This window comes from Equus asinus, chromosome 8, assembly GCF_041296235.1.
Source record: "Equus asinus isolate D_3611 breed Donkey chromosome 8, EquAss-T2T_v2, whole genome shotgun sequence".
NCBI lineage: Eukaryota > Metazoa > Chordata > Mammalia > Perissodactyla > Equidae > Equus > Equus asinus.
Window position 1 is genome coordinate 82,669,927 of NC_091797.1, and position 17,959 is coordinate 82,687,885.

A 17,959-nucleotide genomic window follows, 5' to 3' on the forward strand; every position below is an offset into this window, starting at 1 on the left:
CTGTCAAAACTACAGTGTGTGTGTGAATCATGTGGGGGGAGCCAGTTAAAAATGTGGGTGTCACTAATCATCAGGGAAATGCAAATCAAAACTACACTAAGATATCACCTTACACCTGTTAGAATGGCAAAAATATCCAAAACCAAGAGTGACAAATGTTGGAGAGGCTGTGGAGAAAAGGGAACCCTCATACACTGTTGGTGGGAATGCAAACTGGTGCAGCCACTATGGAAAACAGTATGGAGATTCCTCAAAAAGTTAAGAATAGAAATACCTTATGACCCAGCCATCCCACTACTGGGTATCTATCCTAAGAACCTGAAATCAGCAATTCCAAAAGTTCCATGCACCCCTCTGTTCATCGCAGCATTATTCACAATAGCCAAGTCATGGAAGCAACCTAAGTGCCCAGCAACTGATGATTGGATAAAGAAGATGTGGTATATATATACAATGGAATACTACTCAGCCATAAAAAAGGACAAAGTCGTCCCATTCACAACAACATGGACCTTGAGGGTATTATGTTGAGTGAAATAAGCCAGACAGAGAAAGACGAACTCTGTATGACTCCACTCATAGGTGGTAGTTAACATACGGACAAAGAGAACTGATCAGTGGTTGCCAGGGGAAAGGGGGGTGGGAGGAGGGCATTAGGGGTGAAGCGGTGTACCTCCAACATGACTAATAATGATGTATAACTGTAATTTCACAAGGATGTTAACTTTCATAACCTTAATAAAAAAAAAAAAGGAAAACCTGCTTACATCTAAGAGGAAAAAAAAAAATTCGGGTGTCAGACCTTATGCCCCACGAGTGCTAATGGGCAGGTGGAAGGAGAGGCTAGGAACTGGCTTTTAAAATGAGTGTTGCCTGTGATGGCAGGTGGTCTGTGGAGGCCTGAGAAACCCAGTGCAAGTATCAAATGGCCAATGACATCAAGATGGGACAGTTTGAGCTTCAATAAGGGAAAAGGGCCGGGAGGGTTGGAAGGAACCAGAGTTGGGACCTACTCGTGCATAGGGCTACTCTCTCATCTTCTATCTTGTTCTACGTGTGTTGCGTATATTAACCCTAACACAACGCAATGAAGTTGAAACAATCACAGCCCATTTTATGGTGAACAAATGGTACAGAGAGGCTGGGTAACTTATCCAAAGTTGCACAGCTAGAAAGTGGACGAGCCAGGATTTGAACTGCGACAGTCTGGGTCTCTTAGCAGCAGCCCTGGGTGGTGGTTAAAAATGTAGATTCTAGGGGCCAGCCCAGTGGCGCAGCGGTTAAGTGTACACGTTCCACTTCGGCAGCCTGGGGTTCGCCGGTTTGGATCCCGGGTGCGGATATGATACCGATGGTCAAGCCATGCTGTGGAAGGCATCCCACATATAAAGTAGAGGAAGATGGGCACGGATGTTAGCTCAGGGCCGGTCTTCCTCAGCAAAAGGAGGAGGATTGGCAGCAGATGTTAGCTTAGCGCTAATCTTCCTCAAAAAAAAAAAAAAAAAGGATGCAGATTCTAGAGCGTGACGGTCTGGGTTCAAACTCCACCTCTAACATTTATTTACTAGCTATGTTGACCTTGCACAAGCTGTCTGATCTCCTTGTGCCTCCGTTTCCCAAGTTTTAAACTGGAGAGAGCAATGACAACACGTCAAGGTATTCTTGTGAAGACTGGCATTTAATAACCGTTAGCTATTATTTTCATTAACTAATGGATTTCTGTAAGGTAGTGTGGAGCCGGGTGCTGAGGAATTCCCTGACTCTTGCTCCTTCTCTGACCCGCACCTCACACTTGAATTTGGGCCTGAGGCTCAGGGATGGGGCAGAGGAGTCAGGAATGCTGTGTGGGGAATGTGTGGTGTGGGGCCAATTACTTTGTAATTTAAAAGGCTGAATACTGAGTGGTTTGTGCTTTATGACCAGGAAATAGGTGTGAAGGTCAAGATGGCCTCAGCAACCAAATGGCCATGTCCTGAAGGGCGTGATGAAGCCTTAGGGGCCCCATCTCCAGTTTTCCCTCTTATAGAAACCACCTTGTCAGGGCATTTGGGGTCAGCGCCTCATCCGTCCTTTCAGTGCATCAAGGTCTCTTCCTTTTGGAAGTGGGTCTGAAGCCAGCTAGGACTTAGGTTTCAGGGTCCTTGGGGTTGTATATACAGGGGAGAAGGGCTGAGGGCGAAGGTGGTACAGTTTCCTTGGGGCCCTTTGTACGGAGGCAGCTGTGATGGGGGAGGAGGGTGGAGAGGATGCTGAGATGTGCCACCCAGATCCATGTCAGGGGTCAAGAAGTCTTCTTGCAGCTGCTGGCAGTGCCCTCTGTGGGTCAGCCCCTTGGGGGGTGGCGTCCACTGCAGGGAGCTGCCTGGTCCAAGACTGACTGATGGAGGGGTATGAAGCCACCTTCTTGTCCCAAATAGGGACAGCTCTGGAAGGTCACCTTCAGAATGACCTTCCCTTCCTTTCCCCGAAGCACTCCCCGATCCGCCTCTGCCACCTTGTCTCAGAGTGGGCTTCCTGGGGTCACCTGGCCTTTGGCAGTGGACAAAGGCGTAAGAAATTCCAAGCAAATCAAAAAAAAGACAGCAGTCAGTCAAGTTGAGTCCACTTTTTAATGTTTTAACCATAATGCAAACAGGCATAAGTAGACTTTTGTTGAATTCCATCAAATCAGAAGATGAGAACTATACAGAAGAAGAGCATGCGGCGAACACAGCCTGGACAACCTCGCAGAGAGCATGGGGCGGGCGTCAGTCCTTAGAGGAAGGTGCTGGAGCACACGGGACACTTGGCGGAATTAGCAGCATCGAGAGCTCAGAGGTAGGGGAAGTCCGAGTTCTGACAGCGTGTGTGTGGGGAGAGGCGACTCCTGCTCTGGCCACCTCCCACTTCCCCAACCCTGAAGGGAAACCCATGGGGACAGCAACGAGGAGCGACCGACCGCGCCTTCCGGAAAACCACTGCTGAGCCCGGAGTGGGTCTTACAATCACCATGACAACACAACAACGAGGAAAACAGGGCAGGAGCAGGGCAAGGGGCACGGAAGGCACTGGGCCTCCATGGGTCTTAATCAGAACAGACACCAAGGGCACAGCATCTTACAGAAATGGAACTGTCATCCTTCCACGGGTGGGAGTTTGTGAAACCACACTTTTTATTCCCCCTCAAAAGCCTTCAGGCCTCAGTTGGGCATCAGATAATGGAAAAAACCTTCGGGCTGAGGAGATGAGATGCACTGCTTACTCCACAAGGTCCGTGCTGAGAAGGCCTGGGCAGCCAGTAGAGATTCTGTTGCCCCCAAGGGACACGTGGCAACGTTTGAAGACGTACTTTGTTGTCACAGTTGGTCGGGGCTGCTACTAGCATCTAGCGGGTGGCGGCCACGGATGCGCTCAACATCCCACGATGCACAAGACAGCCCCCCCACAAAGGATGATCCAGCCCCCAAAGCCAAAAGTGCTGAGATGAGAGATCCCTGGACTAGCGTCTCCTAGAACTTAGGAACCAAGGCTGGGCACTGTGATGGCCTGGAGTGATTTTCTAGAAGATTGTGGAAGGCAGCATCTTAGGGCAGATTTGTTGCCGCCTGCCAGGGCCACCTGGTTAAGAAGGGGCTCTGTCCTGGATCAGAGAGACATGCCCTGCTTGTTCAGAGCTGTTCAGATATTCCAGGTCAAAACCAACTCAGACACATCCTGAGGCATATGGACTGCAGACCGCCTCCCTTGCCTGTGGCTTTGATAAGTATTAGTAGAGAACAGACCCTCCAGACAGACCTGCCTCCAGGGGCAAACGTTTACCTACGTCCTCACATCTGAGACACGTCACTGTTGGGGAGAGGCAGCTTTTGACACCAGGTAGGGACGGGCAGTGGACCGAGGACAGGGCAGGTATGAGAGAAAGAGCAGAGGCTGGTGTCAGCCCCCAAAGGCCAAATTCAGGTTGGCGGGGACCATCTGGGTCGAGTCCCTGGGGGGCCAGGCCCCTCCCTCAGCCTCTCCAATCTGCTTGCCTCCATCCGAGCTCCCAGCCTTTAATTCTCCGGTCAGACAGCACATTTGGATGTGGGGGACTTTATGAGGGTTGAGGGAAGACAGGGAGTACGGACAGGTCATGTAGGAAGCCCAGAGGAATATTTTTTTCCCTTTGTCACCTGCAGGCAGTCTCAGATTAACTTGCCAATTCAGAAAGAAGGCTTTAAGGGTAAGGTGGGCACAGTGACATCCTGCAGGTCAGGGGCAGTGGCGATGGAAATATATAAGCAAACATGGCCGGTTTTCCTAAGGGCATGAATTAAAAGGCCAGCCTGGGGGCTGATGCTGGAGGGGTGAAGGGCCCGGACATCCAGCTTGCCCATCCTGGCGGGAACCGTCTGCCCCATGATCTAGGTCAGAGATCTCACTTGTTTTGGACTCAGGGCAAAACCTGACCTTCTTTTGGAAGCCCAAAGCAGGTGGCTGCTGAGAGAGTGTTTGGCAAGAAAATCCTGTGTTCTAGGGCCAATGACTATTGGCCTGGGGTCAGTTCTCTTTCTGTGCAGCTAGGCATGGCTGGACCTTGGAAGGACTCACCCTGTTGACTCGGAGAGAAGTTGGCTAGCTTGTTAGTACCGCAAACTCATCTTTCTCTTGAGCCTGTTTTTTTCTCACGAGACCCCTTTCTCAGCTTTGAGGCAAGACTCTAGATTTTTTTCTTGGTTCTCATCCCCCACAACAGATGGGTCTCCAGGTCCTGTTGACTCAACCCCTGGAATCTCTTTATCACTACATCTGTCTCTCCCCTCCTTCAAGCCTTGGTTACTGCAATAACCTACCCATAGTTCAATGGGCCAGCCATCCACGCTCTATGCCGCAGCCAGAACATTCTTTTCCAAGCATAACTCCAATCACCTTATTTTCCCCCTTTAAAAAACACTTAAGGATTCCGCATTGTCTACCAAATAAAGTCAAAATTCCCTGACACGCCCTCCATCTCTACCCACCGTCTGGTCCCTGCCCATCTTCCCAGTGTCTCTCTCCCCACCCCCACCATCCTCAGCTTTCCAGAGCTGGGCTACATCTGAAGCCAGCCCTGATTTACCCTGCCCACCCCCCAGTCCAGGCCTTTCCTCTCACTGCTCCTGCTTCCTGGCAATCTTGTCTCCCCAAGCCCACCGGTGGGAACCCACTCATTTCTCAAACCCCAGACATTTATGTTGATTCTCAGAATCGTGTCCGTCCATATCAGATTCTAACCTTCTATACGAGAAGAACTGTGTTTTGCTCTGTACACACCATAGTGCTTTCTGTATACTGGAGAAGCAAGAAATGTTATAAATTAAGTGAAAAAAAAAACTCGACAGCTTGCCATGGGCCAGGTCCTGTCACTGGGCATTTCAGGGGCATTATCTCATTTGTGGATACGTAGACTCTGAATGGTGACTTACGCATCCCATCTACCTGAACCATGGCTGCAGCACTCCCCCCAAAGAAAGATGCCTGGCTGTCTCCTCTCAGGAGTCTAGTTAACTACTTCAGCTTCTTTCGCAACATGGGGTGCAGGAATTGGCTTCATAGTGACGACAGGTGAGCACTCTAGGCCGGCTTTCCTGATGCAGGGGACGTTTCCTTCCTCCTGGCCAAACTCACTTTTGCTAAATGGCGTTGGAGCTACTGCTGGCCAATTCAAGGGAGAGAGGGCAATAAAACGAGTGTAACTCGGGTAACTCCCAAATGCTCAGTCAACCCTATTTTTGCTCATCTATTGTTAAACCAAATTTTGCACCTATTTTTGGCTACTGGGACTGAACTAAAAACCACCACAAGAGGGCAGCCTTTACCCACCCTGGATCAGAGCTAAACCCTAAATTGGGACTCCGCTCTCTGCCTCTAGATAGGCTCAGTACAGCCAGGCTTTGGGTATCAGGAATTCTGGCAAATGAGAGAAACACACCAGACCATCTTCTAGACAGGAGATACGAAGCAGCTTGTGTTGCGGGGTGAAAGGTGTTTACTTAAAAAAACCCTTCTTGGGAAGAAAGATGAATGCTGCTTAGACAGTCACTTCTTTGGACTCCCTGACAAAACAAAGCGATGTTTCCAGCTGTCTACCTGCTACCAGAAGGGCAGGGATCTATGACGAAGTCGCCTGGCACACAGTAAGTGCTCACAGGTATTTATTCGGCGATGGAAAAGCATTCACGCGTACAGCCGGATTGTAGGAGGCCAGCCCTGATCCATTCCTCTTTGACAGAGGTTGGACCCAGCAGTTGAGCCCCTGGGGAGCTAGCGACATCTTAGGAGCTATCTCCAAAAGGCTCACAGGGTTGGAGAGAAGCCCCTGGAGGAAGGTTCTAGGCGCTGGAATTGTGTTTGCAGGAAACAAGGGGTTAAGAATGGGCTTCCCTCCAGGTTAGAGAGGGGAGGCGGAGCACGGGGGGGGGGGGGGGGGGAGGGGGTGGGGTGGAGGTTGGGGAGGTGGGAGGGGGTGGCTCTCTAAACTGTGGAAGCCAGAGCAGGAGGAAATAGGATTAAGGAAGGCAGGGAGGTCATCACTGGCATGAAGTCCAAGTCCGCATGCCGGGGATGGGACACCAGCAGGGGCCGCCAGGGAGGGTGGGGAAGGGTGAGATACAGCTACTCTTTGACTTGAAGAGTCTCGGAGTTTTTCCCCTCTTGGGGACACCTCTTTGGCACCCCTATTCTAAGGCCCTTCCAAAGAGGGCCAGGCACTTTCTCTGTGGCACGCTGTCACATGGAGCATCCGGAAGGAAACGCCCATTGTGCAGTATATAAAGGAAATGCTTCTTTCTATAGGACAGAACAAAATGCTTCTTTCTATAGGACAGAACAAAACAGAGGATGGAACTGCCTGCCTTCCAACCCCGGGGGCCCCAGAGCAGACCCCTCGAGGCAGCCCCTGGGGGTCTCAGAATTTCTTGGCTCTCTCTGGGCACTGCCTGCCATTAAGTATAGAAGGGGACCCTCCCACCTCCTTTACTCCGAGAGGGTAAACACAGCCGGTTGCCTGCCAGGCCTTGATTTCTGCTAAAGACTTTGCCGCCCAGTTTTGACCTGAGTGGAGGATAATTTATTCCATCCTGGGTTGTGTCCTGTGGAAGAAGCCGTGGGGTGCCTTGTACAGCTTCCCTCCCCTGCCTGACCTGCTTTAACTGGCTGCCGTCACTTTATCCCCCAGGGTGAAACAGCGAGCCCCGTTTGGGGGAATAAAAAAATAGCAATGATTCTTCCTCGGTATTGTTTCCAGTTTCTACAACTTCAAAGTTTGATCCATTCATACTTTTTAGCTTCATAACATTACAACGAGGGGAAACTGAGGACAAGTGATCTGCCCAAAGTCACCTGGCGACAGAGATGGGAAGATTCTTATTTCCAGCACATGCCCTGGGACACTTCTTCCGGTCTGGTGAGTGGGACAGCCTGGGAAGGTGGTCCTGGCTGGGCGGGGTGGGGGTGGGGGGGCTGGGGAGGGGTTTTGCCCAGTCCATTAGGTGGGCTCCACTAACTTGTGCCAGAATCTAAACGCATCTCGTTCTGTGATCCCCCCTTTTGTTGGAGATTCCTCCCTTAATCATCACAGCCCCTCTCCACGCTCCAACCTTTTAGAACAGGGACAATTAGGGTCCTTCCCAGTGTGCCAGGGACATTAGCACAGACCTTCATTATGGACGCGTGAGGGACCAATACGGGCCAGGGCACGTTTCTTGGCTCCGAGGGTCTGCAGGTCACACACTTGCAGAGGCAAGAGGCCAGACGGAGAGCCAGGCCCGTCACACGCACACATAGGCATGACCAAAACGTCACCACCAAAAAGGATATGGGGGGACTTCAGCAGCCGAGGGACCGGCTCACAAAACTCTTTGTCCGGTCCTTGCAGCCTGCCCAGGGGAACCCCAGGAAACAAGCCCTGACACAAGCGATGGCCGTGTAACAGTGGTTTCATGCACCGGTGGCTTGCCCTTGTCAGGAAGGGGGGAACGGTTGTGTAAGAGCCACTGCGGATCATAAAGGCCTTGCATTGCAGCGGGAAAATGCCAGGAGAAAGCCCAAGGGCCACAGGAACCACTGAGGGGCGAGAACCCAGAAGAGGAGAAAAGGACACGGGGACAGGACGAGAGGCAGAGCGGGGCCACGGGGGTCCCGTAGGAAAAGGTTCAGCAGTGTCCACGCCGATGAAACCTGCAGCCGCCCCGCCCGGTGCATGGGACGGCCCCTGCCATCCATCTGGGCAAGAGGATCCAGTTAGGAGCTGAAAACCCTGTGGGAGGAGAAGTGGGAGAGAGTCAGCGCCCCAGGGCAAGGCTGCTCTGTGTCCTTAAAGACCCAGAGGACACCACCAAGCTCTGGGCACAAGCCTTCATCTCCTGCGTTTCCTCTGTAGCCCCAGTGTCTGGGACAGGATCTGGCACCTAGCTGGGGCTCACCTTGAATGAATGAATGAATGAATGAAGGCTTGAATGAATGAAGGCTTGAATGAATGAAGGCTTGAATGAATGAATGAAGGCTTGAATGAATGAAGGCTTGAATGAATGAATGAAGGCTTGAATGAATGAATGAATGAAGGCTTGAATGAATGAATGAATGAATGAAAGCTTGCTCACCAACACAACAAGCAAGGAAGAGGGACACGTAAGAGGCTTTGTGATACCAAAGGAATTGTGATCTTAAAGGCAAAAACATGAGCCTACTGGACAAAAAAGTATGTTTTTGAGACTGCCGTGTCATTGTAAGGGGAAAAAATGAGGATGCTTAAAGAAATAGAGTGTGTGCCCTAGGCTACCAATAACGAGACAGCTGAATTCCTACCTAATTTAACACAAAGGGCACATGGCAGTGGTTTCAAGGTGTTCCGTGGCAGGGAAGGTGGGGAGTGAGACGACAAACAAGGCTGATGTGTCACAGGATTCCAGTGAGGTTTAAAGAGACTCGTGGTGCCTCAGACTGTTTCAAGCAATTTCTAGAGGACAAGTGAAATTGTCCGAATAATACCAATTGCAACGTGCATCAGTGAGAAAGCTCCCAGCAATTTGGGGGGTGAGGGAGGTGACGTAAACGCTAGGATTATGACTTCTCAGAGGCGAGAGTCATCATTCCTCTAGGGGGTACCCCAGGTGGAAGCTGGCCTCCAAAACTGGGGTTCCCCCACTTGCGGGGGCCTCATAATTCCATGGAAGGCTCGTGAAAACACACACTGCTGCACCCAAACCCCAGAGTTTCAGACTCAGGGAGTCTGGTGTGGCCTGGGAATTTGCACTTCTAACATGGGGTGCTGATGCTGGCAGTTTGGGGAGCCCACTATGGGAAAGCTATGGTAAATGAAGTCAGACATCCCTGCCATCAGGACCTGCAAGAGAGGGCTCTGCCAACCCTGTGACCGTGGGATGGAACCAGCTTACTCGTCCGTGTCTTTTTTGCTCTCCTCGATGAAGGCAATGGATTCAGATCTAAGGCGGTTGGTCACTTCGTACGTTCGCAGGGTGACCCCGAAAATATCCTCATGATACCGGTTGTCATCCTAGGGGACAGAAACAGCCAGGGAACAGCCTTCAAATGCCAGCCAAGGGCACAGAGAGGGGCAGACACACTGACACCCTAGAATGGAATATCCACAGAGAAGGTTCCTAAAGAAAGGAGGCGTAACCCGGTGCATCCTGGAGTACTTTTGGTCTCCAAGACTCTGTTGCAGCAAGACCCTCTGCCCTCCAGAAAGTTCTTTTTTTAACCTACGGGGGTTTAGCATCAGATTGAGAGCAAGGGCTTCTGCAAAACTGTTTGATGACTGCTTTCTTAGGGAGGCAGCAGGAAGGATGGGATTACCCCTGGAGCTTTGTAGAGGCCTGGACTCAGTTTCTTCTATTTGGGGCAGTTGGTCACACAGTTAGGACTTTGCTTGCTGGGCTGCGGCTAGCCTTTGTGCAAATCAGGAAAAGGCACCCCTCCTTCTGTTCTGGGGTGGACGTAGCTCTATGCCAAGGTGCACAGCTTGGAGACCAAGCACAGGGTGGCTTTCAGTCCCCACTGGCCCCACCTGGATAGACCTTTTTGTGCAGTGCTCAACCTGCACAACTGCACAGGGCAGTGCTACCACTTGGTACTAAGCACAGGAAAAATTAGGTTAGGAGGTTTCGGTCTAGCTACCCAGTGATCCACCCACTTATTATTTTCACACACCACAGTCCCCAACCATATTTAATACATACACCTGCATGCCCAGCCATTCTTCCTTCTCTCAGTTATGGTTTGGACCACTGTATCCTCTACCTCCAGTCATAATTGCAAAAATGGGAGCAGAGACGTTATCATGGCTAGTTATCTAGACAGGTAGGGTGAGAAAGAGGAGACAGGACTGGATGCTGGAAAAGGGACCCAAGAAGCCAGCCCGTCACTCACCCTCAGCCTGCTGATGAACACGCCGGCGTCCTCCACCGAGAGTTTCCCCTGCTGGGTCATGATGCGCTGGATGGCTTTGAGGACATCGGCGGCCATCGTGACGTCCCCACAGACGTAAATGTGGCCTCCTTGCTCCTTCAGGGCTCGGTACACGGTTTCTGCCAGCTGCTCCTGCAGGACATCCTGCACGTACTTCTGCGGGGAGCAGGAGGACCAGTGAGAAGGAGCCAGGCCGCGGGGCGCTCCTGTGTAGTTCACTGCCCCCCAGGGAGGAGCAGAGCCTGGCACAGGGGCTCGTGGGCAGGTGGTGTATTGTGTGAGGACAGAAGTAGGGGAGGGTGTGTGAATGATCTGCTCCCCACGGTGGGCTCAGCTCTGCTGAGGGGTCTCCAGGGAGCCATGTAGAACCCACCAGAACTGCTCCCTGGAGGGGCATAAGAGGGGGGCATTATCTACCGGCCCCTCCCTCCCATGGCCAGAGGTCGGTCACCCACAGGGTGTTAACCCCGTGCAATCTAGGTGGCGGTTGGTTATTGCAGGCATGCTACGCTGGAGGGCCAGAGGGGCCCCAGGGCGGGGGGCTGTCAGCTGACACCTGTGCAAAGGCAGCTGCTGCAGCAACAGCTGGAGTCAAAGGTGCGCTAAGAGAATATGAGGGGGGCCGCAGGGGGTCCAATATGCCCTCCACGGGATTTGTCTTATCTGCTTCCCCGTCTCTAACTTGTCCAGAAACTGCCCCCAGGGGAGGCTGACATTCAGCTGCTACGGCTGGCAGGGTTGTCCTGGTTGTTAAAATACTGAGGTTCTTCCGCACCAGCTGTCATGTGGCCACCGCCCAGACCCTCTGAATGTCCCCCTCCCCCAGCTGTCCTGGCCCCTTTCCTGGAACCCCCTGGGTTCCCCCAAGATCTGGTTGGACCGTGCTCCAGTCCTGTGTCCATTCTGATTGGTGGTACTTCTTGTGAGCAGTTAAATATATTTTTTAATTCATGTTTTTAAACATTTTTACTGTGATAAAATACACACAACATAAAATGTACCATTTAGCTATTTAAAAATGTACCCAGTGGCATTAGGTACATTCACAATGTTGTGCAACCATCACCACTATCTAGTTTCAGAATTTTTTGTTTTTTGAGGAAGATTAGCCCTGAGCTAACATCTGCTGCCAGTCCTCCTCTTTTTGCTGAGGGAGACTGGCCCTGAGCTAACATCCGCGCTCATCTTCCTGTACTTTATATGGAGGACGCCTGCCACAGCATGGTTTTTGCTAAGCGGTGCCATGTCCGCACCAGGGATCCAAACCGGCGAACCCCGGGCCACCGAGAAGCGGAACGTGGGAACTTAACCACTGCGCCACGGGGCCGGTCCCCGGACTGTTAAATATTTTGAATCGGCATTTTTACTCTCCGTGCTTCCCAAAGTACCGAGCAATTTCATGGGGAGAATTCAGAAAGGGTGAGGGGCTTTCTAGGAGCGGGATGTGCCTGCGTGGACGAGGGCACGTGAGTGTCGGGCTGGGGCGGGGTCATACAGGCCAGGGGTTACCTTTGGTTTGTCTGGCTCCCGGGAGTAGGCCGTGTACAGTTCTCTGAAGACCCCCTTGCTCTTGGCCTGTAGGGTCTCCTCCTTGTAGATGTGGTCTATCTTGGACTGCCGGCACCCGAAGACCAGGACCATGGGGCAGGGACTCATTCCTGGGGACCAGGAAGATCTCATGTCACTGACAGCTCTGATGCCTGGTTTGGGGGGAGGTGGCTGGTGGTGCCAGGGGTGGGGTGCTGGCACCTTAGCATGTGCCACGGAGATACAGACACATGGACACCAGGGCAGGCAGGTGTACCCATTTGTATACACACGCACACCCTGAGGGAAGCAGGTAAAGTGTGTTCAGACTTTGGCAGACCCCCCCTACCCTTGCGCCCCGGGTCTCAACCTTTCCTTCTGCCCCCTGGCTACCTAGCAGCCCCCACTGGTGGGTGGCGCTAAAACCCAGGGTTTGGAGCTGGACTTCCTGGGTTCGAATGCCAGCTCTGTGTGAGGATGAGCCAATTACTTAACTTTCTGTGTCTCCATTTCCCCATGTACAAAATAGCAATGACAGCATCTACCTCATTGGGTTACTGCGAGAAATAAATGCAACACCTTAGACCTGCGCCTGGTATGCAGCGACTCCTTTATGAATGTTAGCTGGTCCACCAGAATGACAGTTCTGTGGGAGCAGGTTTTTAAAGCTGTTTCTGTCTTGTTCATTGCTCTGCTCCCAGCGCCTACACTAGCGTTTGGCATTTATCAGATGCTCAATAAATCTGTTTAACGCACACTGCAACTGCGGGTTTCTCTCTCTCTCCTCCCAAAGCTGAGCTGTTGCGTCTCTCACACAGCAAAGCCTACTCTTGAATAACAGTCTCTGGCACGAGCCCGTAAACACATCCATTTGATAAGCCTTGATGCCTACCCCTTCTGGGGGCACTTGGACGTTAAGATGGGGTCCTATCTTAACTATCTAGGAAACATGTTCTGGGAACGGCGTTTCAGGCCCTGGGACAAGCTGTGTGGAAGGTTTGTTTGGACGGTTTCTTTGAATTACACCATGAATTTCACCTAGGTCAGGTCAGTACACGCCCCGCCCCCCCCCCCCCCCCCCCCCCCCCCCCCCCGCCCCGGCCCTCCCCAGGCGGGGATGCAATAGAGAGAGGGCTCCGTCATGCCTCCAGGCTGTGGGGACACAGGCGGCCTCCCCAGGCCCAGGGGCTAGAACCCAGGTGGCTGCTGGACCATGACCCACCTTTGTGTTGGATATCAAACTGCCGCTGCTGCCAGAAGCTTCGGAAAGGGGCAATGCCGGTGCCCGGGCCAACCAGAATGCACGGCACCAGGGGATTTCGGGGCAGGTGGAAGCTAGGCGCGCTGGACAAGGAAGGCGGAGTCAGAAGGCTTGCTGAGTCAAATGTGATCAAGAGCGGCTGGGTCTTAGGTAGACCCGGTGGCCGTCTCGGGCAGAAATCCAGTGGAACTTGCAGGGGCCCCTTCTCAGGGTGGAGGGACCCACAGATTTGGGGAATGCCAAAAACAAGAGGCCCTCAGCGTCTGGCTATCACTCTACTTCCCATTTCTTGGCGTTGCTGAGCTAAGCCTCAAAGGACAGCAGGATCGACTTTACTCAGGGTTCCCCCGCCTCGGCATGGCCGACATTTGGGGCTGCAAGCCCCTTTGTGGGGCTGCCTTGGGCAGTCTAGGGTACTGAGCAGCACCCCTGGCCTCTACCTATAGCACCCTCCAGCTGGGAAAACCAAAAATGCCTCCAGACATTGCCAACTGTCCCCTGGAGGCATCTCCCCTGGCTGAGAACCCCTGATGTAACCACCCATGAGATCTCCTACAGTCAGGGTGTCACAGACTTCAGTGTGCAAAAGAACCCCCGAGGGCGTTAGAAGGGCACGGACTCTCGGGCCATGCAGTATATCTGGGCTCAGGACTATATCTTTCAGGGACCCCAGGGGATTCTGATGCTGACGGTCTGAGGACCGTACCATGGACATTCTACGCTCCGTAGTTGAGAAAGACGGTTGATCGAGGCCACTGTTCGGGGACAGAGGTTACTGGCTGATAAAGCAGGTACCTACAGTGGCTCTAGGCTCAGGTATAGCCTTTATTTTTTCTTTTCTTTTCTTTTTTTTTTTTGAGGAAGATTAGCCCTGAGCTAACTACTGCCAATCCTCCTCTTTTTTTTGCTGAGGAAGACTGGCCTTGAGCTAACATCCGTGCCCATCTTCCTCTACTCTATATGTGGGACGCCTACCACAGCATGGCTTGCCAAGCGGTGCCATGTCTGCACCCGGGATTCGAACTGGCGAACCCCGGGCCACTGAGAAGCGGAACATGCGAACTTAACTGCTGCGCCACCAGGCTGGCCCCTATTTTTTATTTTCCTAAAGTTATATTTTTATTTGATTGATTATGATAAGAACACTGAACGTGAAATCTACCCTCTTAATAAATTTCTAAGTGCGCCATACAATATCGTCAACCATTGGCAGGAGTACCCTTCGAAAGTGAGTTTGGGAGGAAAAGCTTTGATGGATGGGGAGGGGGTGTTGGATCTGTCCATCTCTAAGAAACTGGGGACAGAGGGGGTGTCCAGTAGAACTGGGATAGAATTTCAAATTCCATGAAGGCTGAGACTGCATCTTCCTGAGTCTCTGCTGGAGCCCCAGCTTAGCCCAGCACATGCCCTTGATAAATATTTGTCGCATTGACCTGATTTTGACCAGAGGGCTTGCTTAGCTTCTGCCATGTTGCTCTGGCCCATGATCCCGTTTCCTTCACAACTAGGAGAGACGCAGAACGTTGATCTCGATTCCGTCTGACTCGGCCATCTCTCTAGAACCCTTCAGGCTGGTCCACCCACCCCAACTCAGGACATCACTATGAGGATTTGGGACAGCTGCTCATTTCTCTTCATTTGCCACTCACCCTCTCACGAAACAGGGGACCCCTTCGTCAGCCTGTATCCGGTTGAGCCAGGAGGAGCACACGCCGTGGTGAATTGGCCCTTCTCCATCTAGCGGAATAACCAAGGTGGTCTGGCTCACCCATGGCCCCCACCTTCCCGGTCACGGGCCTCCCCCCTCCCTCTAGTACAGAAGGCTCACAGCCCATGGCCAAGCTTCTGCCTGGGAGTTCCTTGTCTGGATCCCTTCCTCTGAAGGGGAAGAGGACATGGTCTAGCTGGGGTGAGCTCCTGGCCGTGAGACTGCCCAGGATCCTGTTGGATAGGGGTGGGATTCAACTCCTGCCGGCTGAAAGGGTGTGGTCACCGGGCTCTCTGGGGCCTGCTGGGATCCTGGTCTCAGAGCTCTCTCAGGCACCGTGCATTTTAATTGCTTCATCAGGGAGCAAAATACAGGAGCAGAGGTCGGGTTATCTGGCTGACCTACAGCCAGCTCGACATCATGCAGCAGAAAGCTCCCTCCTCGGAGGAAATGGGTGGGGGGGCTTGTTCTAGTGCTGCCTTGGGGGGGACGAGGGGATGAAGCGAGTAAATGGGGGTCTCGGGGTTTGGGAGCAGAGGATGCTCCCAAATGCCCACCTCCCCTCCTTCTTGATCTGCACAGGATTGGCTCTGCTCCTTCCTCAGTTTCCTGGCCTTGAGGGTGGGTCTCTGCCCAGGGAATTGGGATCAGGCAGTAGTTTGTCAGACCTGTGGAGGTCCCCCCAGAGCCCCTGCCCACCTCGCGTGCGGTAGGAGACGACGGCCACGGTGAGGTGCACCTCATCGGGGTACATGTCTGGGGAAGAACTGATGGAATAGTAACGAGGCTGCAGGAGAGACAGCTGGGTGAGGAGCAGGGTGGCGGGCATCTGGATGGACGGGAACTCCTCCAGCACCTCCACGATGGTGGGGTTCTTGCCCCATTTCCATTCCTCGTATTCCTGCAAACCCTGTGCCAAGGAGAGGGACAGAGGAGAGTTTGCACCAGCTCCTGGCACAAATTCCCAATGAGCGTTTCAGGGGGTCCGGGGAAGAAGGTAAAGAAAAATAGTAGCAATTAACACACAGTAATTATTCTACGCCAGGTTTCAATTCTCACAAGGACCTTATGAAATAAGTACGATTGTTGTCCCTATTTTATAGATGAGGAAACTGAGGGATATACAGGTCACACGGCTACGAGGGGGTGATACTGGGTTTTGAATCTAGGTCAGGGGGTGGCAAACTCGAGCCCGCAAATCTGGCTCGCCACCTGCTTTGTATGGCAGAGCTACGAGTTGTTTTCACATGTTTAAATGGTTCGGGGAAAAGGAATCAAAAGAAGAATACTATTTCATGACAAGAATACGATATGAAATTCAAATAGTGTCCCGAAATAAAGTCTGATTGGAACCCAGTCACACTCATTTATACATTGTCTATGCTGTTGTGCTACAATGGCAGAGCTCAAGGGTTGTGACAGGGACCAAATGGACCATGAGCCTAAAATATTTACTACTCAGCCCTTTATGGAGAAGGTTTGCTGACCCCCCATCCTGGGCAGTCTGGCCCCAGAATCTGTGCTCCTGACCATTACACTCTCCTGCTGCGTGTGAAGGGCAAGAGAGACGCCCTGTGGAGGAGTCAGGACTTGCAGGTAGAGAATGCAGACCTGCGATTTGTGGTTTGTAAGGCTGGAGGTGCATCCTGTGAGAGCCTGGTTCCCGTTCAAGATGGGAACTGACGGCCCCCGAGGAACAGGTTAGGTTGGGGTCCAGAGGACCATGTGCAGGGTCATGCTGAGAGCCAAGCCCAGCTGTTACCGGGGAACAGAGGAACCCTCTGGGGCTCTGGGGTTATTTTTCCTACATCTCAGAAGCTGCCCTGGGCAGTCCCATGTTGCTTACAGGAGGCTCAGATTATGAGGAGGGGCAAAGCCTATTATAAGTGCATTGTATCACAAAGCCTTTTCCCATGTTCCTAAAGACCATCCTGGCTTTACTGATAGGACGTGGCATCCTTGAGAACGCGCCTCCCAGACCTGCGGCCGCGCTGACCTCCACCTGCAGGGGTGCAATGGAACACGAGCCCCAGCAGCTGCTCTGGGAAACCGACATCCACCTGAACCTGACACTGATCCCCTGGGTCGGCCCTTCCTCCACTGGACGTGCAGTCCCTGACACCTCCATTCAAACTCCCTTCCCTCTCCTTCACCTGGGGTTGGACTTGTTTTGAGGTCTGACAGTCCTCCCAGCCTTATCTGACTCTTTCCCATTTTCTCTCACACAGGTGCTTCCCCTAATAAAAATCCTTGCTCATTTAACCCCATCTTGGAGTTCGTGCTGTTCGGAAGACTAATACATATAGTTAGATCAAATTCTGCTTTAAATAATACCATGCCAGTAGTGCAATTTCTGGCCCCTCTTCAAATCAGCCTCCCCTGTTAATCTAAAATTTTGAATCAAAGTTATACGTGTACATAGTTTAAAAAGCTAAATAATTCTGTGAAACGTGATGAAAAATAATGCTCTCCTGTTCCATCGCTCCCATGTGTTTCCAGCTCCCCAGAGGTAACCACTTGCAATTCTTTAAGTGTTTCTTTGGGTGTTTATTTTCATATTTCTAAAGAACACACACTCCCTGAATTAGCCTCCTCCTTACTGCCCGTCATGCAGTCCCCGCCTTGCACAGCAGAAGAAAGCTGAACCGTCCTGTGCTGGTGGCTTCCTTACTGGGGAGGACCTGCCCCCTGGGAGAAGCCTGGGTGGTCTTCCCAGGTTGGATTCTTCCTGAGCAAGGCTCTGCAGCAGCCTGGGGCAGGCGAGTCCTTGGTTTCTAAGCAAGGATGATGGAAGCTGTGTTTTTTTGCTTCACCTCACCATCAGAGGCCTCCTATACGTTGAAGTCTTACCTACAGCTCCTCGGCATTGAAAAAGGCTGATTTTTAAAACAGGGCACTATGGGATTCTCTCTGTTTCTGTTTCTTCTAAGCCTGAGCTCAGATGGAACCAATGGGAGCTCAAGGGTTCCAAAGGAAGGAGGGAAAAGAGTAAGAACAGCAATTTCTATGCACCATGGAACTTTGAGATTCGAGGGGGT

At 52.1% G+C, this 17,959-nt stretch overlaps 1 protein-coding gene across 4 annotated transcripts in view; it reads right to left on the reverse strand.

The window, feature by feature from the left end:
- Positions 1-2,597: 2,597 nt before the first annotated feature.
- The window catches only part of NOS1 (nitric oxide synthase 1), a 172,870-nt gene continuing 157,508 nt past the window's right edge, over positions 2,598-17,959 (reverse strand). For all 4 annotated transcript variants that reach the window (XM_070516150.1, XM_014854713.3, XM_070516147.1 and 1 more), the window contains 7 exons: positions 15,621-15,831; positions 14,863-14,950; positions 13,175-13,296; positions 11,935-12,083; positions 10,387-10,581; positions 9,393-9,511; positions 2,598-8,254 (listed from right to left, as the gene is read on the reverse strand). In XM_070516150.1, coding sequence (XP_070372251.1) covers positions 8,239-8,254; positions 9,393-9,511; positions 10,387-10,581; positions 11,935-12,083; positions 13,175-13,296; positions 14,863-14,950; positions 15,621-15,831 — 900 coding nt within the window. In that variant the 3' untranslated portion in view covers positions 2,598-8,238. The remainder of the gene's footprint in view (positions 8,255-9,392; positions 9,512-10,386; positions 10,582-11,934; positions 12,084-13,174; positions 13,297-14,862; positions 14,951-15,620; positions 15,832-17,959) is intronic.